The 26868-nt window shown below is 68.5% G+C and overlaps 2 protein-coding genes across 2 annotated transcripts in view; both read left to right on the plus strand.

Moving 5' to 3' along the window:
• ACIN1 (apoptotic chromatin condensation inducer 1) overlaps positions 1-20580 on the plus strand; it is a 32881-nt gene extending 12301 nt beyond the window's left edge. The window contains 17 exon segments of the mRNA XM_067317140.1: positions 2834-3218; positions 3549-3829; positions 3877-4081; positions 4182-4700; positions 4792-5448; positions 6503-6548; positions 7263-7405; positions 8803-8979; positions 10549-10756; positions 11733-11887; positions 15830-15937; positions 16482-16589; positions 17394-17563; positions 17565-17616; positions 17618-17759; positions 18610-18710; positions 20128-20580. Of these exon segments, the coding sequence (XP_067173241.1) occupies positions 2834-3218; positions 3549-3829; positions 3877-4081; positions 4182-4700; positions 4792-5448; positions 6503-6548; positions 7263-7405; positions 8803-8979; positions 10549-10756; positions 11733-11887; positions 15830-15937; positions 16482-16589; positions 17394-17563; positions 17565-17616; positions 17618-17759; positions 18610-18710; positions 20128-20580 (3910 nt within the window).
• A 1168-nt stretch (positions 20581-21748) lies between these two features.
• Positions 21749-25291, plus strand: NGDN (neuroguidin). Its single transcript, XM_067317138.1, is given in 11 exon segments — positions 21749-21836; positions 21915-21986; positions 22448-22514; positions 22517-22584; positions 23300-23384; positions 23500-23552; positions 23649-23769; positions 24033-24192; positions 24789-24951; positions 25051-25114; positions 25220-25291. Coding segments are annotated over 11 exon segments (927 nt in total). The 5' UTR covers positions 21749-21782; the 3' UTR covers positions 25240-25291.
• Positions 25292-26868: the final 1577 nt, after the last annotated feature.

The following is a 26868-nucleotide window of genomic DNA, read 5'->3' on the forward strand; positions in this document are numbered from 1 at the left end:
AGCTCTTATGGCACCCCCATGTCACTTAGGGGGCAACTGATGCCGGTATGAGCTCCTATGGGACCCCTATGTTGCCTAGGAGGTGCCCAAGACCTGTGTGAGCTCCTATGGGACCTCCGTGTCACCTAAGAGGTGCCCAAGACCTGTGTGAGCTCTTATGGGACCTCCATGTCACTTAGGGGGCAACTGATGCCGGTATGAGCTCCTATGGGACCCCCATGTTGCCTAGGAGGGTGCCCAAGACCTGTGTGAGCTCCTATGGACCTCCGTGTCACCCTAAGAGGTGCCCAAGACCGGTGTGAGCTCTTAGGAGATCCCCGTGTCGTCTAGGAGGTGCTCAAGACCAGTACGAGCTCTTATGAGACCTCCATGTCGCTTAAGGGGTGCCTGATGCCAATGTGAGCTCCTGTGGGACCCCTGTGTCACCTAGGAGGTGCCCAAGACCGGTGTGAGCTCCTGTGGGACCCCCGTGTCACCTAGGAGGTGCCCAAAACTGGCACGAGCTCCTATGGGACCCCCGTGTCACCTAGGAGGTGCCCAAGACCAGTGTGAGCTTTTATGGTATCTCCATGTTATCTAAGAGGTGCCCAAGACTGGTATGAGCTCTTATGGGATCTTCATGTTACCTAGGAGGTGCCCAAGACCGGTGTGAGCACCTATGGGACCTCCATGTCACTTAGGAGATGCCCAAAACTGGCACAAGCTCCTATGGGACCTCCATGTCACCTAGGAGGTGCCCAAGACCGGTGTGAGCTCCTGTGGGATCTTCTTGTCACTTAGGAGGTGCCCAAGACCAATATGAGCTTTTATGGGACCTCCATGTAACCTAGGAGGTGCCCAAGACTGGTATGAGCTCTTTTCGGACCTCCATGTCACCTAGGAGGTGCCCAAGACCGGTGTGAGCTCTTATGGGACTCCTGTGTCACCTAGGAGGTGCCCAAGACGGGTATGAGCTCCTATGGGACCCCCGTGTCACCTAAGAGGTGCCCAAGACCGGTGTGAGCTCTTATGGGATCTTCCTGGCAGTTAGGAGATGCCCAAGACCAGTGTGAGCTCCTATGGGACCCCCATGTCACCTAGGAGGTGCCCAAGACCGGTGTGAGCTCCTATGGGACCTCTATATCACCTGGGAGGTGCCCAAAACTGGTATGAGCTCTTATGGGACCCCCGTGTCGCTTGGAGGACACCTAACGCCAATGCGAGCTCTTATGAGACCTCCATGTCACTTAGGGGGCACCCAAAACTAGTACGAGCTCCTATGGGACCCCTGTGTCACCTAGGAGGTGCCCAAGACCGGCGTGAGCTCCTATGGGACCTCCGTGTCGCTTAGGGGGCCCCCGATGCCGGTGTGAGCTCCTATGGGCCCCGCAGATCTTCTCAGGGGCGCCCAAAACCAGCACGAGCTGCTGTGGGACCTCCATGTCATCTAAGAGGTGCCCAAGACCGCTGTAAGCTCTTATGGGATCTTCTTGTAAGTTAGAAGATGCCCAAGACCGGTATGAGCTCTTATGGGACCCCCATGTCATCTGAGAGATGCCCAAAACTGGCACGAGCTCCTATGGGACCCCAATGTCACCTAGGAGGTGCCCAAGACCAATATGAGCTCTTATGGGACCTCCACATCATTTAGAGGGCACCCAAGACCGATATGAGCTCTTATGGGTCCTTCACGTTACTTAGGGGGCACCCAAGACCAGCGTGAGCTCCTATGGGACCCCCATGTCACCTAGGAGGTGCCCAAGACCTGTGTGAGCTCTTATGGGACCCCCGTGTCACTTAGGGGGCCCCCAAGACCGGTGTGAGCTCTTATGGGATCTCCATGTCGCTTGGAGGACACCCAACGCCAATGCGAGCTCTTATGGGACCTCCATGTCACTTAGGAGCTGCCTAAGACCAGCGTGAGCTCCTATGGGACCTCCATGTCACTTAGGGGGCACCCAAGACCGGTGTGAGCTCTTATGGGACCCTCGTGTCACTTAGGGGGCCCCCAAGACCGGTGTGAGCTCTTATGGGACCCCAATGTCACTTAGGAGGCACCCAAGACCTGTGTGAGCTCCTATGGGACCCCCGTGTCACTTAGGGGGCACCCCAGGCCAGTGTGAGCTCTTATGGGACCCTCGTGTCACTTAGGGGGCCCCCCAAGACCGGTGTGAGCTCTTACGGGACCCCCAGCCTGCGCCGGGGGCGCCCGACGCCAACACGAGCACCTATGGGACCTCCATGTCGCTTAGGGGGCACCCAAGACTGGTGTGAGCACTTACGGGACCCCCCACGTCCCGTGGGGGACTCCCGACGGCGGCGCGAGCACCTGCGGGACCCCCAAACCCGCCTTGGGGCCACCAAATGGCGGCGTGAGCATCTCCAGGACCCCTAAGTTTATGTTGAGGGCACCCAACGGCGGCGCGAGCACCTCCGACACCCCCAAATTTACCTTGAGGGCACCCAACAGCGGCGCGAGCACCTCTGGGACCCCCACGTCTCCCCGGGGGCGCCCTGTTGGTGGCACGAGCACCTCCAAGACCCCCAGATTCTCGTTGAGGGCACCCAACGGCAGCGCGAGCACCTCCGGGACCCCCAGATCCACCTTGGGGGCACCCAATGGCCGCGTGAGGACCTCCAAGACCCCCAAGTCCACCTTGGGCTCACCCAATGGTTGCGTGAGGACTTGTGGCACCCCCAAATCCATGTTGGGGTCACCCAATGGCCATGTGAGGACCTGTGGGACCCCTAAGTCCATATTGGGGTCACCCAGTGGCTGCATAAGGACCTCCAAGACCCCCAGATCTATGTTGGGGTCACCCAATGGCTGAGTGAGGACCTGTGGGACCCCCAGATCTACGTTGGGGGCACCCAATGGCTGCATGAGGACCTCCAAGACCCCCAAATCCACGTTGGGGTCACCCAATGGCTGCATGAGGACCTCCAAGACCCCCAAATCCACGTTGGGGGCACCCAATGGCTGCATGAGGACCTCCAAGACCCCCAAATCCACCTTGGGGTCACCCAATGGCCTCATGAGGATCTCCAAGACCCCCAAGTCCACGCTGGGGCCACCCAACAGCATCATGAGCACCTCTGGGACCCCCAAATCCACGTTGGGGTCACCCAATGGCTGCATGAGGACCTCCAAGACCCCCAAGTCCACCTTGGGCTCACCCAATGGCTGCGTGAGGACCTCCAAGACCCCCAAGTCCACCTTGGGGTCACCCAATGGCTGCGTGAGGACCTGTGGGACCCCTAAGTCCACCTTGGGGTTGCCCAATGGCTGAGTGAGGACTTGTGAGACCCCCAGATCCACGTTGGGGGCACCCCGTGGCTGCATGAGGACCTCCAAGACCCCCAAGTCCACCTTGGGGTCACCCAATGGCCGCGTGAGGACCTGTGGGACCCCTAAGTCCATCTTGGGGTCGCCCAATGGCTGAGTAAGGACCCGTGGGACCCCCAAGTCCACCTTGGGGTCACCCAATGACTGAGTGAGGACCTGTGGGACCCCCAAATCCACGTTGGGGGCACCCAACTGCTGCACGAGCACCCATGGGACCCCCAAGTCCACCTTGGGGTCACCCAACGGCAGCGTGAGCACCTCTGGGACCCCCAAATCTGCCTTGGGGCCACCAAACAGCATCACGAGCACCTCTGGGACCCCCAAGTCCATGTCGGGGCCACCCAATGGCAGCGTGAGCAGCTCTGGGACCCCCAAGTCCACCTTGGGGTCACCCAACAGCATCACGAGCACCTCTGAGACCCCCAAGTCCACGTTGGGGCCACCCAACGGCATCACGAGCACCTCTGGGACCCCCAAGTCCACGTTGGGCCACCCAATGGCGTCGTGAGCAGCTCTGGGACCCCCAAGTCCACTTTGGGGTCACCCAACAGCATCACGAGCACCTCTGGGACCCCCAAGTCCACCTTGGGGCCACCCAACAGCATCATGAGCACCTCTGGGACCCCCAAGTCCACGTTGGGGCCACCCAACGGCATCACGAGCACCTCTGGGACCCCCAAGTCCACGTTGGGCCACCCAATGGCGGCGCAAGCAGCTCTGGGACCCCCAAGTCCACCTTGGGGCCACCCAACAGCGGTGTGAGCAGCTCTGGGACCCCCAAGTCCACCTTGGGGCCACCCAACAGCATCATGAGCACCTCTGGGACCCCCAAGTCCACCTTGGGGCCACCCAACAGCATCACGAGCACCTCTGGGACCCCCAAGTCCACGTTGGGCCACCCAATGGCGGCGCGAGCACCTCTGGGACCCCCAAGTCCATGTTGGGGCCACCCAACGGCATCACAAGCATCTCTGGGACCCCCAAGTCCACTTTGGGGTCACCCAATGGCATCACGAGCAGCTCTGGGACCCCCAAGTCCACGTTGGGGTCACCCAACGGCGTCGTGAGCATCTCTGGGACCCCCAAGTCTACGTTGGGGCCACCCAACAGCATCATGAGCACCTCTGGGACCCCCAAGTCCACGTTGGGGCCACCCAACAGCATCACGAGCATCTCTGGGACCCCCAAGTCCACGTTGGGGACACCCAACGGCAGCGTGAGCACCTCTGGGACCCCCAAGTCCACCTCGGGGGCACCCAACGGCATCACGAGCATCTCTGGGACCCCTAAGTCCCCCTTGGGGCCACCCAACGGCATCATGAGCACCTCTGGGACCCCCAAGTCCACCTTGGGGGCCACCCAACATCTGCTCGGGGTCCTCCAAGACCTCCCGCGTCTCCCCTGGGGGCCCCCGGCACCGGCTCATGGACCTCCTGGACCCCCACGTCCCCCCTGGGGGCACCCAGGACCGAATCAAGGACCTCTGGGACCCCCCAACATCTCTTTTGGGGACACCCACCACCAAATCAAGGATCTCCGGGACCCCCACGTCCTACTTGGAGGCACCCACCACTGAATTGAGGACCTCCGGGACCCACATGTCCTACTTGGAGGCACCCACCACCAAACTGAGGACCTCCGGGACCCCCACGTCCTACTTGGAGGCTCCCACCACCGAATTGAGGACCTCCGGGACCCACATGTCCTCCCTGGGGGCACGTGCCACCAAATCAAGGACTTCTGGGACCCCCATGTCCTGCGTGGAGGCACCTGGCTGCACCCCATGGACTTCCGGGACCCCCATGTCCTCTTTGGGGGCACCCACCACCAAATCGAGGAGATCTAGGACGCCCACGTTCTCCTTGGGGGCACCCACCACCAAATCGAGGACTTCTGGGACCCCCACGTTCTCCTTGGGGGCACCCACCACTGAATTAAGGACCTCTAGGACCCCCATGTCCTCCTTGGGGGCACCTGGCTGCACCCCATGGACTTCCGGGACCCCCACGTCCTTCTGGGGAGAACCCACCACCAAATCGAGGATGTCTAGGACCCCCATGTCCTCCTTGGAGGCACCCACCACCAAATTGAGGACCTCTAGGACCCCCATGTCCTCCTTGGGGGTACTTGCCTGCACCCCATGGACTTCTGGGACCCCCACGTCCTCCTGGGGGGCACCTGGCTGCACCCCATGAACTTCCAGGACCCCCATGTCCTCCTTGGGGGCACCCACCACCAAATTGAGGACCTCTAGGACCTCCATGTCCTCCTTGGGGGTACTTGCCTGCACCCCATGGACTTCTGGGACCCCCATGTCCTCCTGGGGGGCAACCACTACCAAATTAAGGACCTCTAGGACCTCCACGTCCTCCTGGGGGGGCACCTGGCTGCACCCCGTGGACCTCTAGGACCCCCACATCATCTGTGGGGGCACCCACCACTGAGTTGAGGACCTCTAGGACCCCCGTGTCCTACTTGGGGGCACCCACCACCGAGTTGAGGACCTCTAGGACCCCCACGTTCTCCTTGGGGGCACCCACCACCAAATTGAGGATGTCTAGGACCCCCACGTCCTATTTGGGGGGCACCCACCACCGAGTTGAGGACCTCTAGGACCCCCACGTCCTCCTGGGGGGCACCCACCACCAAATTGAGGATGTCTAGGACCCCCACGTTCCTCCTCGGGGGCACCTGGCTGCACCCCATGGACCTCCGGGACCCCCCCAAGTCCTCCTTGGAGGCGCCCACCACCACCACCACCACCGCCACCAAATTTTGGACCTCTGGGACCCCCACGTCCTCCTTGGGTTGGGGGGGGGGCACCACCACCACCAAATTTTGGACCTCTGGGACCCCCCCCCCCCCGTGTGCGTGTGGGTGGGGGGTTGGGGGGGGGAAGAACCCCATTTTCACGCCCCTCCCCCCCAATTAATGTCGCCCCTCCCCCCCCTTGGAGGGGGGGGTCTGGGTGGGGGAGGGGTCTCCTGCTCCCCCCCTCCCCCCCCTGCATGGAGGAGGAGGAGGAGGAGGAAGAAGGGGGGGTGGGGGCTGCTCTGGGGCAGGGGGCGGGGCCGGAGGAGGGGGCGTGGCGCGGCCCCGCCCCCGCGCTGACCCCGCCCCCTCCCTGTGTCCCCCCCCAAATCCTCTCCTCCCCCCCCCACCCACCCACCCCACCAGGGCCCGGCCCAGCCCAAGGCCTTCAAGAGGAAGATCTCCGTGGTCTGTGAGTGGAGGGGGCGGGGCCTGGGGGCGGGGGGCGGGGCCTGGAGGGGCAGGGGGTGGGGCTAGAGGGAGGGCACCTGGAGGGGGAGGGGGGGGGTTCAGGTAGGTGCCTTAAGGCAGAGCTGCTGGGGGGCGGGGCTTAGGGAAGGGGTGGGGTCATGTCCCTGGGGGTGGGGCTTAAGGCAAGGGGTGGGGTCACATCCCTAGGGTGGGGCTAAAGGAGGTGGGTTGGGTCACGTCCTTGGGGGTGTGGCTTAAGGAAGGGGGTGGGGTCATGTCCCTGGGGGTGGGGCTAAAAGAGGAGGGTTGGGTCACATCCTTGGGGGCGGGGCTTAAGGCAAGGGGTGGGGTCATGTCCCTGGGGGTGGGGCTTAAGGCAGGGGGCGGGGCCGGGGGGCGGAGCTTAACCATGGCAGTAGGGGTTACATCCCTGAGCAGGCACAAGGCTTAAGGCAAGGGGGGGTGGGGTTAAGATGGGGGGCGGGGCCTAGATCTGGGGGGCGGGGCTTAAGGTTGGGGCGTGGTGTGAATCGAGGGGTGTGGCTTAAGAGCAGGGGCGGGGCTTAACCCCCAGGGGGCGGGGCTTAATGGGGACAGACAGCCGCAGGGGACCTGCCTGGGGTGAGGGATGGGGGGGGTGGGGTGTTGTCTCGTGGGCGGGGCTTGGCGCGGGGGGGCGGAGCCTCACGAGGCCCCGCCCCCCCGGGGGGGTCAGCAGCGGCGGCGGCCAAGGGGGCGGCGTCGGGCAGCAGCGACACGGAAGGAGGCGCCGGAGGGGGCCGGAAGCGGCGCTGGGGCTCCAGCACCGCCTGCACCCAGAAGAGACCCTCCATCAGCATCACCACCGAGTCCCTCAAGGTACCGACCCGGAACGCCCCCGAAAAGCACCCCCGAAAAACACCCCCGGAACGCCCCCAAAACGCCCCGAAATGCCCCGGAACGCCCCCAAAATGCCCTGAAATGCCCCAGAACGCCCCCGAAACACCCCGAAACGCCCCGAAATGCCCCCGAAACACCCCCGAAATGGCCGAGAGCCCCCCAAAACGCCCCCGAAACACCCCAAAGCGGCTGAGACCCCCCGGAACCCCCCCGAAACACCCCGAAACGGCCGAGAGCCCCCCAAAACAGCCAGGAGCCCCCCCAGAACGACTGAGACCCCCCCGGAACAGCCAAGAGTCCCCTGGGACACTGGGGAGCCCCCCAAAATGGCCGAACCTCCCCCCCCCCCGGGACCCCCCGAAACACCCCAAAACGCCCCAGACCTCCCCCGGGACCCCCCCAGGACCCCCCCAAAACGGCCAAGAGCCCCCTGGGACACCGAGGAGCCCCCCAACCCCCCCCAGGACCCCCCCGAACCGCCCCAAACCTCCCCCGGGACCCCCCCAAAACACCCCCGAAACACCCCGAAACGGCCAAGAGCCCCCTGGGACGCCAGGGAGCCCCCCAAAATGGCCGAGACCCCCCCGGGACCCCCCCTGAAATGCCCCAAACCTCCCCCAAAAAGCCCCCAAAACACCCCCGAAACACCCCGAAATGGCTGGGACCCCCCCGGGACCCCACAAAACGGCCAAGACCCCCCCCGGAACGGCTGAGAGCCCCCTGGGGACCCCACGAAACGCCCCGAAATGGCCGAGAACCCCCCCCGAAACGGCTGGGAGCCCCCCCGAAACGCCCCCGGAACACCCCGAAACGGCCGAGACCCCCCCGAAACGGCTGGGAGCCCCCCCGAAACGCCCCTGGAACACCCCAAACCTCCCCTGAGACCCCCCCGGAACGGCCAGGACCCCCCCAAAATGCCCCCAAAACGCCTTGAAATGGCTGGGACCCCCCAGAAACAGCCGAGACCCCCCCTGGGACCCCCTGAAACGCCCCTGAAACACCCCAAAATGGCTAAGAGCCCCCCAAAATGGCTGAGACCCCCCCTGGGGAGCCCCCGAAGCGCCCCAAACTTCCCCTGAGACCCCCCCGAAACACCCTGAAACAGCCGAGAGCCCCCTGGGATGCCAGGGAGCCTCCCAACCCCCCCCAGGACCCCCCCGGCGACCCCCCCAAAACACCCCGAAACGGCTGGGACACCCCTGGGACGCCGGGGAGCCCCCGAAATGGCCGAGACCCCCCCGGGGACCCCCCGAAATGGCTGAGACCCCCCCGCCCGGACACCGGGGCCCCTTTCCACCCCCCACCCGGCCGCCGGGGCCCCCCCCCGCCCGCGCTAACTTGCCCCCCCCCCCTCGGTCCTCGCGGGGCGGCGGCAGAGCCTGATGCCGGAGATGAAGGCGGGCGGCGGCGGCGGCGGCGGCGCCGGGGGGGGGCAGGAGGCCGTGGTGGAGCTGCACGCCGACGACGGGCGCCTCTCCGAGGAGGAGGCCGAGCGGCCCGGCGAGGCGCCGCCCCGCGAGCCCCCCCTCAAGATCTGCCGCACCGTCACCCAGGTGAGAGACACCCCCCCCTCGCGTCACCCCCCGCGACGCCGGGTCACCCTCGCCCGGACGCCTGGGCCCGCGTCGTGTCCTTCGCCCGGACGCCTGGGCCCGTGTTGTGTCCCTCACCCGGACGCCTGGGCCCGTGTCGTTCCCCTCACCCGGACACCTTGGCCCGCGTCGTTCCCCTCGCCCGGACGCCTGGGCTCCTCGTGTCCCCTCGCCCGGACGCCTGGGCCCGCGTCGTTCCCCTCGCCCGGACGCCTGGGCTCAGTGTGTCCCATCGCCCGGATGCCTGGGCCCGCGTCGTTCCCCTCGCCCGGATGCCTGGGCCCACGTCGTTCCCCTCGCCCGGACACCTGGGCCCGCGTCGTTCCCCTTGCCCGGACGCCTGGGCCCGCGTCGTTCCCCTCGCCCGGACGCCTTGGCCCGCGTCGTGTCCTTCGCCCGGACGCCTGGGCCCGCATCGTTCCCCTCGCCCGGACGCCTGGGCCCACGTTGTGTCCCCTCACCCGGATGCCTGGGCTCCCTGCCTCCCCTCGCCCGGACGCCTGGGCCCACATCGTTCCCCCCCGCCCGGACGCCTGGGTTCAGTGTGTCCCATCGCCCGGACACCTGGGCCCACGTTGTGTCCTTCACCCGGACGCCTGGGCCCGCGTCTTTCCCCTCGCCTGGACGCCTGGGCCCATGCTGTTCCCTTTGCCCGGACGCCTGGGCCCGCGTCGTTCCCTTCACCCGGACGCCTGGGCCCGCATCGTTCCCCCTGCCCGGACGCCTGGGCCCGCGTCGTGTCCCCTCGCCCGGACGCCTGGGCTCCTCGTGTCCCCTCGCCCGGACGCCTGGGCCCACATCATTCTCCTCGCCCGGATGCCTGGGCCCACGTCGTGTCCCTCACCCGGACGCCTGGGCCCGTGTCATTCCCCTCGCCCGGACGCCTGGGTTCAGTGTGTCTCATCGCCCGGACGCCTGGGCCCGCGTCGTTCCCCCTGCCCGGACGCCTGGGCCCACGTTGTGTCCTTCACCCGGATGCCTGGGCCCGCGTTGTGTCCCCTCGCCCGGACGCCTGGGCCCGCGTCGTTCCCCTCGCCCGGACGCCTGGGCCCGCGTTGTGTCCCCTCGCCCGGACGCCTGGGCCCATGTCGTTCCCCTTGCCCGGACACCTGGGCCCGCATTGTGTCCCTCTCCCGGACGCCTGGGCCCACATCGTTCCCCTCGCCCGGACACCTGGGCCCGCGTCGTTCCCCTTGCCCGGACGCCTGGGCCCGCGTCGTTCCCCTTGCCCGGACGCCTGGGCCCATGTCATTCCCCTCGCCCGGACGCCTGGGCCCACATCATTCCCCCCGCCCGGACGCCTGGGCTCAGTGTGTCCCATCGCCCAGACTCCTGGGCCCGTGTCATCACCCTCGCCCGGATGCCTGGGCCCATGTCGTTCCCCCTGCCCGGACACCTGGGCCCACGTTGTGTCCCCTCACCCGGACGCCTGGGCCCGCGTCGTTCCCTTCGCCCGGACGCCTGGGCCCGCGTCATTCCCCTCGCCCGGACGCTTGGGCCCACGCCACGTTGTCCCCCCCCCCCCCCCAGGTGGTGCCAGCCGAGGGGCAGGAGAACGGGCAGGGCCGGGAGGAGGAGGAGGAGGAGGATGAGGAGGAGAAGGAGGGCGAGGAAGAGCGGCCCCAGGCCCTGCCGCCGCCTCCGCCGCCGCCGCTGCTGCCGCCGCTGCTGCCGCTGCCGCTGCCGCCAGCTGAGGGGCCGCTGCCACCCCCCGGCGCCGAGCACGAGGGCAAGAAAGGTGAGCGGGGGGGGACACGGGGGGGGACACGGGGGACATGAGACAGGCACACGGGGACATGGGACACGCGGGGACATGGGGACACGCTTGGGGACATGGGCGGACACGTGGGGACACGCTGGGGCACATGGACACAGGGACACGTGGGATATGGGGACATGGGACACGGGGACACGTAGGGGGAGATGTGGGGACATGAGACAGGGGCACACGGGGACATGGGGACACACTTGGGGACATGGGCGGACACGTGGGGACACGCTGCGGCACATGGACACAGGGACACATGGGACATGGGGACACGTAGCAGGACGTGGGGACATGAGACGGGCACATGGGGACATGGGACATGTGAGGACATGGGACACGCTTGGGGACATGTGGGGACACGTGGGGACACGCTGGGGCACATGGGATGACACAGGGACCCATAGGGGGGCACGTGGGGACATGGGACATGGGGGGGACACATGAGGGGACACATGGGGACATGGGGGGACATGGGACACGTGACACATGGGGACATGGGACATGTGGGGATATAGGACACATGGGGACATGGGACACAGGGGCACGTAGGGGGATATGGGCACATGTGGGGACCCATGGGGGGACACGTGGGGACATGGGGGACACGTGACATGGGATGTGGGACATGGGGGACATGGGACACGTGACACAGGGACATGGGGACATGGGACACAGGGACACGGGGATATGGGACGTGTGGGGGCACATGGGACACATGGGGACATGGGGGGACATGGGACATGGAGGGACGTGGGGGGACATGGGACATGGATATGGGACACGTGACACATGGGGACATGGGGGGACATGGGACATGTGGGGATATAGGACACGTGGGGAGATGGGGGGACACGGGACACGGAGGGACGTTGGGGGGGGACACGTGGGGGACCCGGGTGCGGGTGACGCCACCGTGTCCCTTGTTGTCCCCCCCTGCCCCTCGCAGCGGTGGCAGCGGCGCCGGGCGACTCGCGGACGCGGCGCTCCATCAGCCAGCAGCGCCTGGGCGTCTCGGTGACCATCGACGACCCCGTGCGCACGGCGCCCCGGCCCTCGCCCCCCCGCGCCGCCCCCAGCCCCATCGTCCACGTCTGCAACCTGGTGAGTGTCCATGGGGCTGGGACCTTCTTCCGTGGGGCTGAGAACCTCCTACGTGGGGTTGGGAACCTTCTACGTGGGGTTGGAACCTCCTACGTGGGGCTGGGAACCTCCTACGTGGGGTTGGGAACCTTCTACGTGGGGTTGGGAACCTCCTACGTGGGGTTGGGAACCTCCTACGTGGGGTTGGGAACCTCCTACGTGGGGCTGGGACCTTCTACGTGGGGCTGGGAACCTCCTACGTGGGGTTGGAACCTCCTACGTGGGGCTGGGAACCTTCTACGTGGGGTTGGGAACCTCCTACGTGGGGTTGGGAACCTCCTACGTGGGGCTGGGAACCTTCTACGTGGGGTTGGGAACCTCCTACGTGGGGTTGGGAACCTCCTACGTGGGGCTGGGAACCTCCTACGTGGGGTTGGGAACCTCCTACGTGGGGTTGGGACCTTCTACGTGGAGTTGGGAACCTCCTACGTGGGGCTGGGAACCTTCTACGTGGGGCTGGGAACCTCCTACGTGGGGCTGGGAACCTCCTACGTGGGGTTGGGAACCTTCTACGTGGGGCTGGGAACCTTCTACGTGGGGTTGGGAACCTCCTACGTGGGGTTGGGACCTTCTACGTGGGGTTGGGAACCTTCTACGTGGGGTTGGGAACCTCCTACGTGGGGTTGGGAACCTCCTACGTGGGGTTGGGACCTTCTACGTGGGGTTGGGAACCTTCTACGTGGGGTTGGGAACCTCCTACGTGGGGTTGGGAACCTTCTACGTGGGGTTGGGAACCTCCTACGTGGGGTTGGGAACCTCCTACGTGGGGTTGGGAACCTCCTACGTGGGGCTGGGAACCTTCTACGTGGGGTTGGGAACCTTCTACGTGGGGTTGGGAACCTCCTACGTGGGGCTGGGAACCTCCTACGTGGGGCTGGGAACCTCCTACGTGGGGTTGGGAACCTCCTACGTGGGGTTGGGAACCTCCTACGTGGGGTTGGGAACCTCCTACGTGGGGCTGGGAACCTCCTACGTGGGGCTGGGAACCTCCTACGTGGGGTTGGGAACCTTCTACGTGGGGTTGGGAACCTTCTACGTGGGGTTGGGAACCCCCTACGTGGGGTTGGGAACCTCCTACGTGGGGCTGGGAACCTCCTACGTGGGGTTGGGAACCTCCTACGTGGGGTTGGGACCTTCTACGTGGAGTTGGGAACCTTCTACGTGGGGCTGGGAACCTTCTACGTGGGGCTGGGAACCTCCTACGTGGGGCTGGGAACCTCCTACGTGGGGTTGGGAACCTCCTACGTGGGGCTGGGAACCTCCTACGTGGGGTTGGGAACCTCCTACGTGGGGTTGGGACCTTCTACGTGGGGTTGGGAACCTTCTACGTGGGGTTGGGAACCTCCTACGTGGGGCTGGGAACCTCCTACGTGGGGTTGGGAACCTCCTACGTGGGGCTGGGAACCTCCTACGTGGGGCTGGGAACCTCCTACGTGGGGTTGGGACCTTCTACGTGGGGTTGGGAACCTCCTACGTGGGGTTGGGAACCTTCTACGTGGGGTTGGGAACCTCCTACGTGGGGTTGGGAACCTCCTACGTGGGGCTGGGAACCTTCTACGTGGGGTTGGGAACCTCCTACGTGGGGTTGGGAACCTCCTACGTGGGGCTGGGAACCTCCTACGTGGGGTTGGGAACCTCCTACGTGGGGTTGGGAACCTCCTACGTGGGGTTGGGAACCTTCTACGTGGGGTTGGGAACCTCCTACGTGGGGCTGGGAACCTCCTACGTGGGGTTGGGAACCTCCTACGTGGGGCTGGGAACCTCCTACGTGGGGTTGGGAACCTTCTACGTGGGGTTGGGAACCTCCTACGTGGGGTTGGGAACCTTCTACGTGGGGTTGGGAACCTCCTACGTGGGGTTGGGAACCTCCTACGTGGGGCTGGGAACCTTCTACGTGGGGTTGGGAACCTCCTACGTGGGGTTGGGAACCTCCTACGTGGGGCTGGGAACCTCCTACGTGGGGTTGGGAACCTCCTACGTGGGGTTGGGAACCTCCTACGTGGGGCTGGGAACCTCCTACGTGGGGCTGGGAACCTCCTACGTGGGGTTGGGAACCTTCTACGTGGGGTTGGGAACCTCCTACGTGGGGTTGGGAACCTTCTACGTGGGGTTGGGAACCTCCTACGTGGGGTTGGGAACCTTCAACGTGGGGTTGGGAACCTCCTACGTGGGGTTGGGAACCTCCTACGTGGGGTTGGGAACCTCCTACGTGGGGCTGGGAACCTTCTACGTGGGGTTGGGAACCTCCTACGTGGGGTTGGGAACCTTCTACGTGGGGCTGGGAACCTCCTACGTGGGGCTGGGAACCTCCTACGTGGGGCTGGGAACCTTCTACGTGGGGTTGGAACCTCCTACGTGGGGTTGGGAACCTCCTACGTGGGGTTGGGAACCTTCAACGTGGGGTTGGGAACCTCCTACGTGGGGTTGGAACCTCCTACGTGGGGTTGGGAACCTTCTACGTGGGGTTGGGAACCTCCTACGTGGGGCTGGGAACCTCCTACGTGGGGTTGGGAACCTCCTACGTGGGGTTGGGAACCTTCAACGTGGGGTTGGGAACCTCCTACGTGGGGTTGGAACCTTCTACGTGGGGCTGGGAACCTTCTACGTGGGGTTGGGAACCTCCTACGTGGGGTTGGGAACCTTCTACGTGGGGTTGGGAACCTTCTACGTGGGGCTGGGAACCTTCTACGTGGGGTTGGGAACCTCCTACGTGGGGTTGGAACCTTCTACGTGGGGCTGGGACCTTCTACGTGGGGCTGGGAACCTCCTACGTGGGGTTGGGAACCTCCTACGTGGGGTTGGAACCTTCTACGTGGGGCTGGGACCTTCTACGTGGAGTTGGGAACCTTCTACGTGGGGCTGGGAACCTTCTACGTGGGGCTGGGAACCTCCTACGTGGGGTTGGGAACCTTCTACGTGGGGCTGGGAACCTTCTACGTGGGGTTGGGACCTTCTACGTGGGGTTGGGAACCTCCTACGTGGGGCTGGGAACCTTCTACGTGGGGCTGGGACCTTCTACGTGGGGCTGGGACCTTCTTACATGGGGCTGGGAGCTGCTCCGTGGGGCTGGACCCACACGTGTGGGGCTGGGGCTGCTCCCAGGATCCTCTGTGCGGGGCTGAGGATCAGCCGTGACGTCCCGTGTCGCCCCATGATGTCCCACGATGCCCCGTGTCGCCCCACGTGCCCCATACGTGACGTTCCATGTGGTCCCGTGTCATCCTGCGTGGCCCCATGTCATGTCCCATGACGTCCCGTGATGTCCCATGATGCCCCATGATGTCCCATGATGCCCCACGATGCCCCGTGTCACCCCACGTGCCCATATGTGACGTTCTATGTGCTCCCATGTCATCTTGCGTGGCCACATGTCATGTCCCATGATGCCTCATGATGTTCTATGATGTCCCGTGATGCCCATGATGTTCCTTGATGTTCCTTGATGCCCCACGATGTCCCATGATGCCCCACGATGCCCCGTGTCACCCCACGTGCCCCATACGTGACGTCCTATGTGGTCCCATGTCATCCTGTGTGACCTCATGTCATGTCCCATGACATCCCATGATGCCCCATGATGTTCCTTGATGTTTCTTGATGTTCCTTGATGTCCCACGATGCCCCACGATGTCCCATGATGCCCCACGATGCCCCGTGTCACCCCACGTGCCCCATACGTGACGTCCCGTGTGGTCCCGTGTCATCCTGCGTGGCCCCATGTCACGTCCATGACGTCCTGTGATGCCCCATGATGTTCCTTGATGTTCCTTGATGCCCCATGACGTCCCATGACGTCCCGTGATGTCCCATGACGTCCCATGACATCCCATGATGTCCCATGATGCCCACGATGCCCCACATCGCCCCCCCCCATGTGACGCCCCCGTGGGTTTGCTGGCGCAGGTGCGGCCGTTCACTCTGGGGCAACTGAAGGAGCTGCTGGGCCGGACGGGGACCCTGCGCGACGACGGCTTCTGGATCGACAAGATCAAGTCGCACTGCTACGTCACGGTGAGGGCGGGGCCGGGGGGCCGGGGGGGCGGGGCCGGGGGGCTGTGGGGGCGGAGTCGTGGGTCATGGCTCCGCCCCCCCCACCCCACAGTACGCCTCGGTGGAGGAGGCGGTGGCGGCTCTGGGGGGCGGCACTGTTGGGCGGCTCTGTGGGCGGGGCCATGGGGCAGGGGGCGGGGCCGTGTTGCAGGGGGCGTGGCTGTGACTCAGCCCCGCCCCCCTTGGCTCCGCCCCCCCCCCCTCAGTACGCCCTCAGTGGAGGAGGCAGTGGCAGCTCCAGGGGGTGGGTGCGTGGGGCGGCTCGGGGGGGGGGGCGGAGCCATGGTGCAGGGGGGCGTGGCTGTGACTCATGGCTCCGCCCCCTTGGCTCCGCCCCCCTCCCGCAGTACACCTCGGTGGAGGAGGCAGTGGCGGCTCCAGGGGAGGCGGGGTGCAGGGGGGGGGGGGGCGGCTCCGGGGGGCGGTGCCGTGGAGCAGGGGGGCGGGGCCGTGGTGCAGGGGGGCGGGGCCACGGGTCACAGCCCCGCCCCCCCGCCCCCCGCAGTACGCCTCGGTGGAGGAGGCGGTGGCCACGCGCAACGCGCTGCACGGCGTCAAGTGGCCCCAGTCGAACCCCAAGGTGCTGGCGGCCGACTTCGCCCAGCAGGAGGAGGTGAGGAGGGGGCGGGGCCTGGGGGGGCGAGGGGGCGGGGCTAGGGGAGCAGGGGGCGGGGCTATGGGGGCAGGATGGGGTTGGGTCCGTGGGGCCGGTCGTGGGGGGTGCTGGGGGGGGGTAGAGCTGGGGGGGCGGGGTTGTGGGGCAAGGGCGGGGCTATGGGGCAAGGGGCGGGGTTATGGGGCTGGGGGGAGGTACCTAGAGCAGGACGGGGGGGTTCTGTAGGGCTGGTCGTGGGGGCTGTGGGGCAGGATGGGACATGTGGGGCAGGATAGGGGTCCCATGGGGCAGAATAGGGAGCCATGGAGCAGGATGGGGGGGCTGTGGAGCAGGTTATGGGTGCCGTGGGGCAGGATAGGGGTCCCATGGGGCGGGTCGGGAGCCCGTGGGGCAGCTTATGGGGGCCATGGGGCAGGTTGGGGGTCTCGTGGGGCAGGTTATGGGGGCTGTGGGGCAGGTTGGGGGGGCTGTGGGGCAGGCTGGGAGGCCGTGGGGCGGCCCAGGGTGCCGTGGGGCAGGCTGTGGGGCAGCGTGGGGCAGGCCGGGAGGCTGTGGGGCAGCTTATGGGGTCCGTGGGGCAGGATGGGGGGTCCCGTGGGGCAGGTTATGGGGGCTGTGGGGCAGGTTGGGAATCCGTGGGGCAGGTCGTGGGGGCTGTGGGCAGGATGGGGGGTCCGCAGGGTGATATGGGGCAGGGCAGGGGGCCGTGGGGCGGCCCAGGGGGCCGTGGGTCAGGCCGTGGGGCAGTGACGACCTCCCCCCTTCCCTCCCCCCCCCCCCCCCCCCCGTTGTGCCCCCCAGCTGGACTTCCACCGGGGGCTGGCGCCGGAGCGGGCGGAGGGTCCGGCGGAGGAGGCGGGGCCTCGTGGGGCGGGGCGGGAGGGGGCGGGGCCGGGCGGGGGAGGAGGGGGCGGCGGGGGGCGGTGCCTCGGGCGGGGGCGGGGCGGGGCGGCCCCCCCGGGAGGCGGAGCGCGCCCAGTGGGCGGAGCGGGAGCGGGAGATGGAGAGGAGGGAGGGCGGACGCGGGCGAGCGGGAGTGGGACCGCGACAAGGGGCCCCCCGCTCCCGCTCCCGCTCCGGCTCCGCCCCCCGCGAGCCCCGCCCCCGGCACCGCCCCCCCGACAAGGACCGCCCCCAGCTCCCGCGAGCGCCGCCCCGACAAGAAAGGTGGGCGGGGACGCGGAGGGGCGGGGACGCGCCGGGAGGGGGCGGGGCTAGGATGGGACGCTGCTGGGGAGGCAATGGGGGGTGTGGCTGTGCGGGGAGGGGGCGTGGCCGTGCGTGGAGGGGGCGTGGCTAGGGTAGAACGCTGAAGGGAGGGGGTGGCTGTGAGGGGAGGGGGGCGTGGCCGTGTGGGGAGGGGGCGGGGCTAGGGTGGAACGCTGCTGGGGAGGCAATGGGGGGTGTGGCTGTGCGGGAAGGGGGGCGTGGCCACGCGGCGGGGGGGGCGTGGCTGTGGGTGGAACGCTGCCTGGGAGCAGGGGAATGGCTGTGCAGGGAAGGGGCGTGGCCATGCAGGGAGGGGGCGTGGCTATGGGTGGAATGCTGCTGAGGGGGTGTGGCTGCGTGGTGGAGGGGGCGTGGCCACGCGGCGGGGGGGCGTGGCTATGGGTGGAACGCTGCCTGGGAGCAGGGGAATGGCTGTGAGGAAGGAGCAGGGGGAGGCGTGGCGCGGGGGTGGGGGCGGGGCTATGCGAGGAGGGGGCGGGGCTATGGGGGGAACACTGCCGAGAGGGGGTGGGGGGCGTGGCCACACCGCGGGGGGGGCGGGGCTAGGATAGAACACTGGCAGGCAGCAGGGGTGTGGCTGTGCAAGAAGGGGGCGTGGCCAAGACAGGGCACTGCTGGGGGTGTGGCCATGCAGGGAGGGGGGCGTGGCTATAGGGGCGGGGCTTATGGGGAAACACTGCCGGGGGGGTGGCTGCAGGGGAGCAGTGCTGAGTGGAGGGGGTGTGGCCTGGCAGAGGGGGGGCGTGGCCTGGCGGTGCTGACCCCGCCCCCTTGCCCCGCCCCCCAGAGAAGCCCCCTGAGGAGCCGCCGGCGAAGCTGCTGGACGACCTGTTCCGCAAGACCAAGGCGGCGCCCTGCATCTATTGGCTGCCGCTGACCGACACCCAGGTGGGCGGGGCTGGGGGCGGGGCGAGGGGCTGGGGGCGGGGCTTCCCCCCCACACACAGCTGCGCTGGGGCTTGTCACGTTCCTGGGGCCCCTCGCGTCCCCCCACGTCCCCTTAACTGCCCCCGACCGACCCCCAACCACCTCCAACTACCCCCCGACTGCCCCCAACTGCCCCCAACCAACTCCAGCTGCCCCCAACTGCCCCCAACCACCCGAACTGCCCCCCAACCGACCCCCAACTGCCCCAACCACCCCAATTGCCCAAACCGCCCCCAACTGCCCCCAAATGCCCCCAATTGCTCCTGACCACCCCCCAACTGCCCCCCAACTGCCTGCAGCCATCTTCAACTGCCCCCAACCGCCCCCAACCACCTCCAGCTGCTCCTCAACCACCCCCAATTGCCCCCAACCACCCCCAACTGCCCCCAACCACCCCCCAACTGCCCCCAGCCACTTCCAACCGCCCCCAACTGCCCCCCAACCACCTCCAACTGCCCCCGACCGCCACCAACTGCCCCCCAATTGCCCCAAACCACTCCCAACTGCCCCCGACCACCCCCAACTGCCCCCCAATTGCCCCCAACTGCCCCCCAACCTCCCCCCAACCGCCCCCAATTGCTCCCCAACTGCCTCCAACTGCCCCCTGACCACCTCCAACTGCCCCCCAATTGCCCCCAACTGCCCCCCAATTGCTCCTGACCACCCCCCAACCACCCCCAACTGCCCCCAACCGCCTCCAACCGCCCCAACTGCCCAATTGCTCCTGACCACCCCCCAACCACCCCCAACCACCTCCAGCTGCCCCCCAACTGCCCCAACTGCCCCCCAACCTACCCCAGCACCCCCAACCACCCCAATTGCCCCCAACCACCCCCCACCTGCCCCCAACTGCCCCCAATTGCTCTCAACCACCCCCCAACTGCCCCCAACCACCTCCAACTGCCCCCCAATTGCCCCCAACCTCCCCCAACCTCCCCCCAACCGCCCCCCAAGCGCCCCCCAAGCGTGACCCGTCGCCGCGGGGGTCTCAGTTCGTGCAGAAGCAGGCGGAGCGGGCGGCGCGGGCCCAGGAGCCCCCCAACCACCCCCCAACTGCCCCCCAACCGCCCCCCAATTGCCTCCAACTGCCCCTAAGCACCCCCAACTGCCCCCCAACCACTCCCCCCACCCCAAACCGCCCCCCAAGTGCCCCCCAAGCGTGACCCGTCGCCGCGGGGGGTCTCAGTTCGTGCAGAAGCAGGCGGAGCGGGCGGCGCGGGCCCAGGAGCCCCCCAACCACCCCCCAACTGCCCCCCAACCGCCCCCCAATTGCCTCCAACTGCCCTAAGCACCCCCAACTGCCCCCCAACCACTCCCCCCACCCCAAACCGCCCCCCAAGTGCCCCCAAGCGTGACCCGTCGCCGCGGGGGGTCTCAGTTCGTGCAGAAGCAGGCGGAGCGGGCGGCGCGGGCCCGGGAGCGCGAGCGGCGCCGCAAGGAGCAGGAGGAAGAGGAGCAGCGGCAGCAGCGGGGGCGGCAGCCCGAGCGCGACAAGGGCCGGCGCGACCACCGCGACCACCGCGAGCGGCCTCCTCCTCCTCCTCCTCCTCCTCCTCCTCCCTCCTCTTCCTCCTCCGCCTCCGCCGCCGCCCCCGCGGCGTCCGGCCCCACGGCGTCCGGCCCCACGGCGTCCGCCCCCGCCTCCGGCCCCACGGCGGGAGCCGAGCGGGGCCCCCCCCCGCGAGCGGGAGCGGGACCGGGACCGGGAGCGGGAGCGGGGATCGGGAGCGGGGGGAGCGGGAGCGGGAGCGGGATCGGCGCGACGCCAAGCGCCGCAGTCGCAGCCGCAGCCGCAGCACCCCCCGTGCGGGACCGGGGGGGCCGCCGCTGACCCCCCCCCCCCCTTTCTGCCCCACGGCTTCCCCCTCCCCACCCCCCCTGCCGCGCGCGTGTCGTGTGTCCCCCCCCCCCCCCAAATCTGTGTCATGTCCCCCCTCTCCCCCCCCCCCGCCAGCGGCTCCGGGGGGGCAATAAACGGCCGCCGGCGTTTCTAGAGCTGCCTCCGACTGCTGCTGGGGGGCTTCTGTGGGGCTGGGGGGGTCCTATGGGGCTGGGTGTATCTATGGGGCTGGGGGGGTTCCTATGGGGCTGGGGGGTCGCTATGGGGCTGGGGGGGTCTGTGGGGCTAGGGGGGCTCACAGGGGGCTGGGTGATCGCTATGGGGCTGGAGGATCGCTATGGGGCTGGGGGAGGTCTATAGGGCTGGGGGGGTCCTGTGGGGCTGGGGGGGGTTCTATGGGGCTGGGGGGGTCCTGTGGGGCTGGAGGGGCTCACAGGGGGCTGGGGAGTCACTATGGGGCTGGGGGGGGTCTATAGGCTGGGGGGGTCCTATGGGGCTGGGGGCTTCTGGGGGGCTGGGGGGTCGCTATGGGGCGGTGGGGGTCTATGGGGCTGGGGGGGTCCTATGGGACTGACGGGGGTCCTATGGGGCTGGGGGGTTCCTATGGGGCTGGGGGTGTCTATGGCGCTGGGGGGGTTCTGTGGGGCTGGGGGGGGGCTCCTATGGGGCTGCTGGGGAGCTGCTGTGGGGCTGGGAAGCCCTTGGGGAGCTCGAGTGGGGCTGGGGGGGGCTTGTGTGGGGCTGGGGGGGCTCCTATGGGCTGGGGGGCCTCTTAGGGGACCCCTGTGGGTCTGGGGGGGTCATAGGGGTCTCCAGTGGGGCTGGGGGGCTCCATAGGGGTCACATGTGGGGCTGGAGGACCCACAGGGGACACGTGTGGGGCTGGAGAAGGGCTCGGAGTCCTCCCGCTCCTCCTTCCGGCCGCCTCTACCCCCGCTTCCGGTCTCTATGGCCCATCCGCCGCCTCTCATTGGCCGCGCGCTTGTCAGTCCCCCGCCTCGGAGCGTTCCCATTGGCCAATCACATAACCCCTCCCAAAAGCCCCTCCCCATCCTCCCGCCGCCAGGGCGGGAAAGCTTCGCCCCGCCTCCTCGCCGCTCCGATTGGCCCGCGGCGGCGGCGGCGGCGCGCGCCGATTGGCCGCTCCTTGCAGCGGCGGCGGCGGCAGCGTGCGGACGTGCGGGGCGCCCAAAATGGCGGCGGAGGCGGCGGAGGCGCTGGCGCTGCTGGCGGCGCTGCGCGACCAGGTAGGGGCCGCCCCCCCCCTCCCCCCCGCTCCCCGGTGCCCTCTGACCCGCACCGGTGACCCCTGACCCCCCCCGCAGGTGGCCGCCGTCACGGCGCATGCGCGGACGCTGCTGCGGCGGGTGCGGGAGGGGCAGCTCCGCACCGAGCAGGTACCGGGGGGGGGGAGGGGGGAAAGGGGGGGGGGGGACTTGGGGGTCCCTGCCCCATAGCGGGGGGGGCGGGGGGCGTCCCTGCCCCATAGGGACACAGTAGGGGGGGTCCCTGCCCCATAGGGCCGCGTTGGGGGGGGGTCCCTGCCCCATAGGGACATGCTGGGGAAGGTCCTGCCCCATAGGGACACATTAGGGGGGTCCTTGCCCCATAGAGACGCGCCGGGGGGGGTCCCAGCCCCATATGGACGTGCCAGGGGGGTCCCTGCCCATAGCAGGGGGGGCGGGGGGTCCCTGCCCCATAGGGACACATTGGGGGGTCCCTGCCCCATAGAGAGACACCGGGGGGGTCCCTGCCCCATAGGGAGGCGCCGGGGGGGGGTGATGGAGGAGGGAGGGACGTGGGCAGGTCCTGGGGGGAAGGGGGCGGAGCCAGCGCTGACCCCGCCCCCCCCCGCAAGGGCCTGTCCCTGCTGGAGCTCCGCCCCCAGCTGCTGCTGCTCTACCTGCAGGACCTGGCCCTGGTGGTGGGGCCAAGGTGGGCGGGGCCTCGCTGGGGGCGGTCCCCGCCGTGCCCCGCCTCCTGGAGACCCGCGTGGTGAGGGGGGCGGGGCCTGGGAGGGCAGGGGGCGGGGCCTGGCTTGGCCTGGGGCTTGAAGGGGGAAAGGGGAGGGGATGGTGGTTGGGGGATCTGGGGGTGGGGCCTGGGGTGGTGGGAGGGGCTGGGGTGGTGGGAGGGGCCTGGGGGAGGCGGGGCTTGTGGCTAAGTAATGGGGGGCGGAGCTTCTGGGTCTGCTCCTGTTTTGGGGGGGGGACCCGGACGCCTGGGCCCCTCGTTGTGGGGGGGGGGGGGGATCCCGGACGCCTGGGCCCCTCGTTGTGGGGGGGGGGGATCCCGGACGCCTGGGCCCCTCGTTGTGGGGGGGGGGGGGATCCCGGACGCCTGGGCCCCTTGTTGAGGGGGGGATCCCGGACGCCTGGGCCCCCTCGTTGTGGGGGGGGGGGGGAATCCCGGACGCCTGGGCCCCTCGTTGTGGGGGGAGGGGATCCGGACGCCTGGGCCCCTTGTTGGGGGGGGATCCCGGACGCCTGGGCCCCTCGTGTGGGGGGGCGGATCCCAGACGCCTGGGCCCCTCGTTGTGGGGGGGATCCCGGACGCCTGGGCCCCTTGTTGGGGGAGGGGATCCCGGACGCCTGGGCCCCTTGTTGAGGGGGATCCCGGACGCCTGGGCCCCTCGTTGGGGGAGGGGATCCCGGACGCCTGGGCCCCTCGTGTGGGGGGGGGGATCCCGGACGCCTGGGCCCCCCCACAGGTGCTGGAGAAGATGCGGCCGCTGGAGCAGCGCCTCAAGTACCAGGTGGAGAAGCTGCTGCGGGCGGCGGCCGCCGGGGCCCTGGGTGAGCGCCCGGACGCCTGGGCCCTTCCCTCCCCTCCCTTCCCGCCCGGACGCCTGGGCCCCTCCCGGATGCCCCTGGGCGGTGATTGACAGCTGTCCGTCATCCCCTTTCCCAGGTGACAACGACCCGCTGCGCTTCCGTCCTGCCCCCGGCAACCTGGTGACGCGGGTGAGTGGGGGAGGGGGGGGCGCCCGGACGCCTGGGCCCCTCTGGGGGGGGTGCCCGGGTCCCCCCCACCCCGGGTTTTGACGTCTGCGGCGGCAGCAGGAGGAAGAGGAGGAGGAAGAGAAGGAAGAGAAGGAGGAAGGAGCGGGAGGGCCGAAGGCGCCGGGCCTGGGCGGGGGGCGCAGATACGTCCCCCCCCGCCTGGTGCCGGTGCAGTACGGTGAGCGGCGGCGCCCGGACGCCTGGGCCCCATCCTGAGGTTCCCGTCCCGGACACCTGGGCCCCTTCCCGGACGCCTGGGCCCCCCTAGTTGGTGGGTGGGAGGCACCCGGACGCCTGGGCCCCATCCTGAGGTTCCCGTCCCGGACGCCTGGGCCCCTTCCCGGATGCCTGGGCCTCCCTAGTTGGGGGGTGGGAGGCACCCGGACGCCTGGGCCCCATCCCGGACGCCTGGGCCCTGACACCCCCCCTCCCCCCGCGCAGAGGAGGCGGGGCCAGAGCGGGCGGAGCGGGCGCGGGAGCGGCTGCGGCGTCGGGCGCTGAGCAGCTCGGTGCTGCGGGAGCTGCGCGAGGAGCTGAGCGAGGCCCCCGAGGAGGTGCCGGGGGGGCCCCAAGCCCCGGGGGGGCGGCTGCTGCGCGACAGGTGAGCCGGACGCCTGGGCCCCTTCCCCCGGACGCCTGGGCCCCTCTCCCGGACGCCTGGGCCCCTTTCCCGGACGCCTGGGCCCCTTCCCGGACGCCTGGGCCCCTTCACCCGGACACCTGGGCCCCTTCCCCCGGACGCCTGGGCCCCTTCCCCCGGACGCCTGGCCCCTTCCCGGACGCCTGGGCCCCTTCCCCGGACGCCTGGGCCCCTTCACCCGGACACCTGGGCCCCTTCACCCGGACGCCTGGGCCCCTTCACCCAGATGCCTGGGCCCCTCCCGGACGCCTGGGTCCCTTCCCCGGACGCCTGGGCCCCTTCCCGGACGCCTGGGTCCCTCTCCGGACGCCTGGGCCCCTTCCCCGGACACCTGGGTCCCTTCCCGGACGCCTGGGTCCCTTCCCGATGCCTGGGCCCCTCCCGGACGCCTGGGCCCCTTCCCCGGCCACCTGGGTCCCTAGGGGAGATGTGGGGTGGAGGGAGGCCACCCCGGACGCCTGGGCCCCCCGGATGGGGGGGGGGGAGCGTTCCCCGGACGCCTGGGCCCCGAGCGGGTGCGGACGCATCGGCGACGCCCGGGACGCCTGGGCCCGCAGGACGCGCTACGAGGAGGCCATGCTGGTGCGGCTGAGCGAGAGCCGGCGGGAGCGGGCGCGGCGGCGGCGGCAGTGGGCCCAGGCGTCCGGGGGGGCCGAGAACCTCGACTCCCTCCCCCACTTCGGCGCCGCCACTGCCGCCCTGCTGGGCCCCGGCCTGCAGGTAACCGGACGCCTGGGCCCCTCGGGGCCGGGGGGGGGGGGCACCCGGACGCCTGGGCCCCCTCGCGCACACCCCCCCCCCCCTTCTCGCTCCCCCCAGGACGAGACGCCCCCGAGGAAGAAGAAGAAGAAGCAGCCGAAGGTGGCGAAGAGGAAGAAGAAGGGTGAGGTTCCCCCTCCTTCCCCCCCCCCGGCCCGGACGCCTGGGCCCCCTCCCACCCGGACGCCTGGGCCCCTCACATCCCCCCTTCCCCGTTTCCTCCCTGCAGGTTTCCGCCGGCGACGCTGATCCTGCCCCCCGCGGGGGGGGCCCCAATAAACATCTTTTTCCCCAAAAAAAACCTCTCTCGTTGGCTCTCGTTACCACGGCGACGCTCTCCTGGGAATGAGGCTGTTGGTGATTAATTAAGTCATTTAATTAGCGGCGAAAAGGGGGGAGAGGCGGCAGAGTCAGGAGGAGCCTCGTTAGCGCTTCGGATTAATTAAGAGCTTAATTAGCCCCTTTTCTGCCTTCGGTATTAATTAGTGGCTATTAGCGCTTCGGATTAATTAAGAGCTTAATTAGCCCCTTTTCTGCCTTCGGTATTAATTAGTGGCTTAATTAAGCCCCGTTTCTTGGTGTTAATTAATAACTTAATCCCCCCCCCCCCCCCCCGTGCGCAACCCTCGTACGAGACAGTGGAGAATCCACCGCTCTTGTTATTGGCTCCCGGTTTTGCCCGTTCCGGGGGGTTTTGGGTTCCCCCCCCCAAAAACGCGCCATTTTCCCCCTTTTTTCCGCCCCCCCGCGATAAAATTAAACCTTTTAACTTAAAATTCCGAAAGCAGAAAAAAAAAAGCCCTAAAAAGGAGGAAATCCCCCAAAATGGGGGGGAAGGAGCGGCCCCATAGCGCCCCCCCAACCCTGCACCCCCCCCACGGCTCATCCCAGCCCCACGGCAGCCCCATAGGGACCCCAAGGCCTAGGGGGTCTCCCCCCCCCCCCGCCCCCCAGCTCAGCACCCCCCGGCGGCGGCGGCAGGGGGAGGAGCCTCCTCCTGCCCCACGGCCGCCCGGAGCCGGGCCAGGTGCCCGGGGGAGAAGAGGGGACCCCGGGCGGAGGTGTGGGGCAGGGCCGCCCCACGGCAGAGGGGACAGGCCCGGAGCAGCTGCGGCCCGGACACGTGGGCGCGCGGCCGCCGGGACCCGGATCCGATGAGGAGAACGTGGAGGACGAGGAGAACGTGGAGGAGAAGGAGGACGAGGGCAACGAGGAGAACAACGAGGACGAGGAGGAGGAGGAGGACGAGGCCGAATCGCTGAGGTCGCCGGCGCCGGTAGGGCTGGCTGCCCCCCGGCCGTGGGGCGGCCGGAGCTGAGCCTTGCGTTCCCGAGCCCGGGCGTTCTGGAACCACACTTGCACCACGCGTCGCCCCAGCCCCAGGCGGGCGGCCATGGCCTCCAGGGCCGGGCGTCCCGGCGCCGAGTCGCCCGCGTACCAGCGCCGCAGAGCCGCCACCTGCCCCGGCTGCAGCGTGGTGCGACGTCGCTTGGCCCCCGGCGCCGCCCCGCCTTCCCGGCGGCGTTTCGGGGCTCCCGGCGGCGCCTTGGAGGCGCCCGAGGGGGTCGGTTCCACCTTGGAGACACCCAACAGGGTTGGTTCTACCTTGGAGGCGCCCGAGGGGGTCGGTTCCACCTTGGAGACACCCAACAGGGTTGGTTCTGTCTTTGAGATGTTCAACGGGGTCGGTTCCACCTTGGAGACACCCAACGGGGTTGGTTTTGTCTTTGGGACGCTCAACGGGGTCGGTTCTACCTTGGAGACACTCAACGGGGTTGGTTCCATCATTGGGACACTCAACGGGGTCAATTCCACCTTTGGGATGCTCAACGGGGTCGGTTCTACCTTGGAGACGCCCAACGGCGTTGGTTCTACTTT

The sequence above is a fragment of the Apteryx mantelli genome, unplaced genomic scaffold (genome assembly GCF_036417845.1).
Source record: "Apteryx mantelli isolate bAptMan1 unplaced genomic scaffold, bAptMan1.hap1 HAP1_SCAFFOLD_239, whole genome shotgun sequence".
In the NCBI taxonomy this organism is placed as follows: domain Eukaryota; kingdom Metazoa; phylum Chordata; class Aves; order Apterygiformes; family Apterygidae; genus Apteryx; species Apteryx mantelli.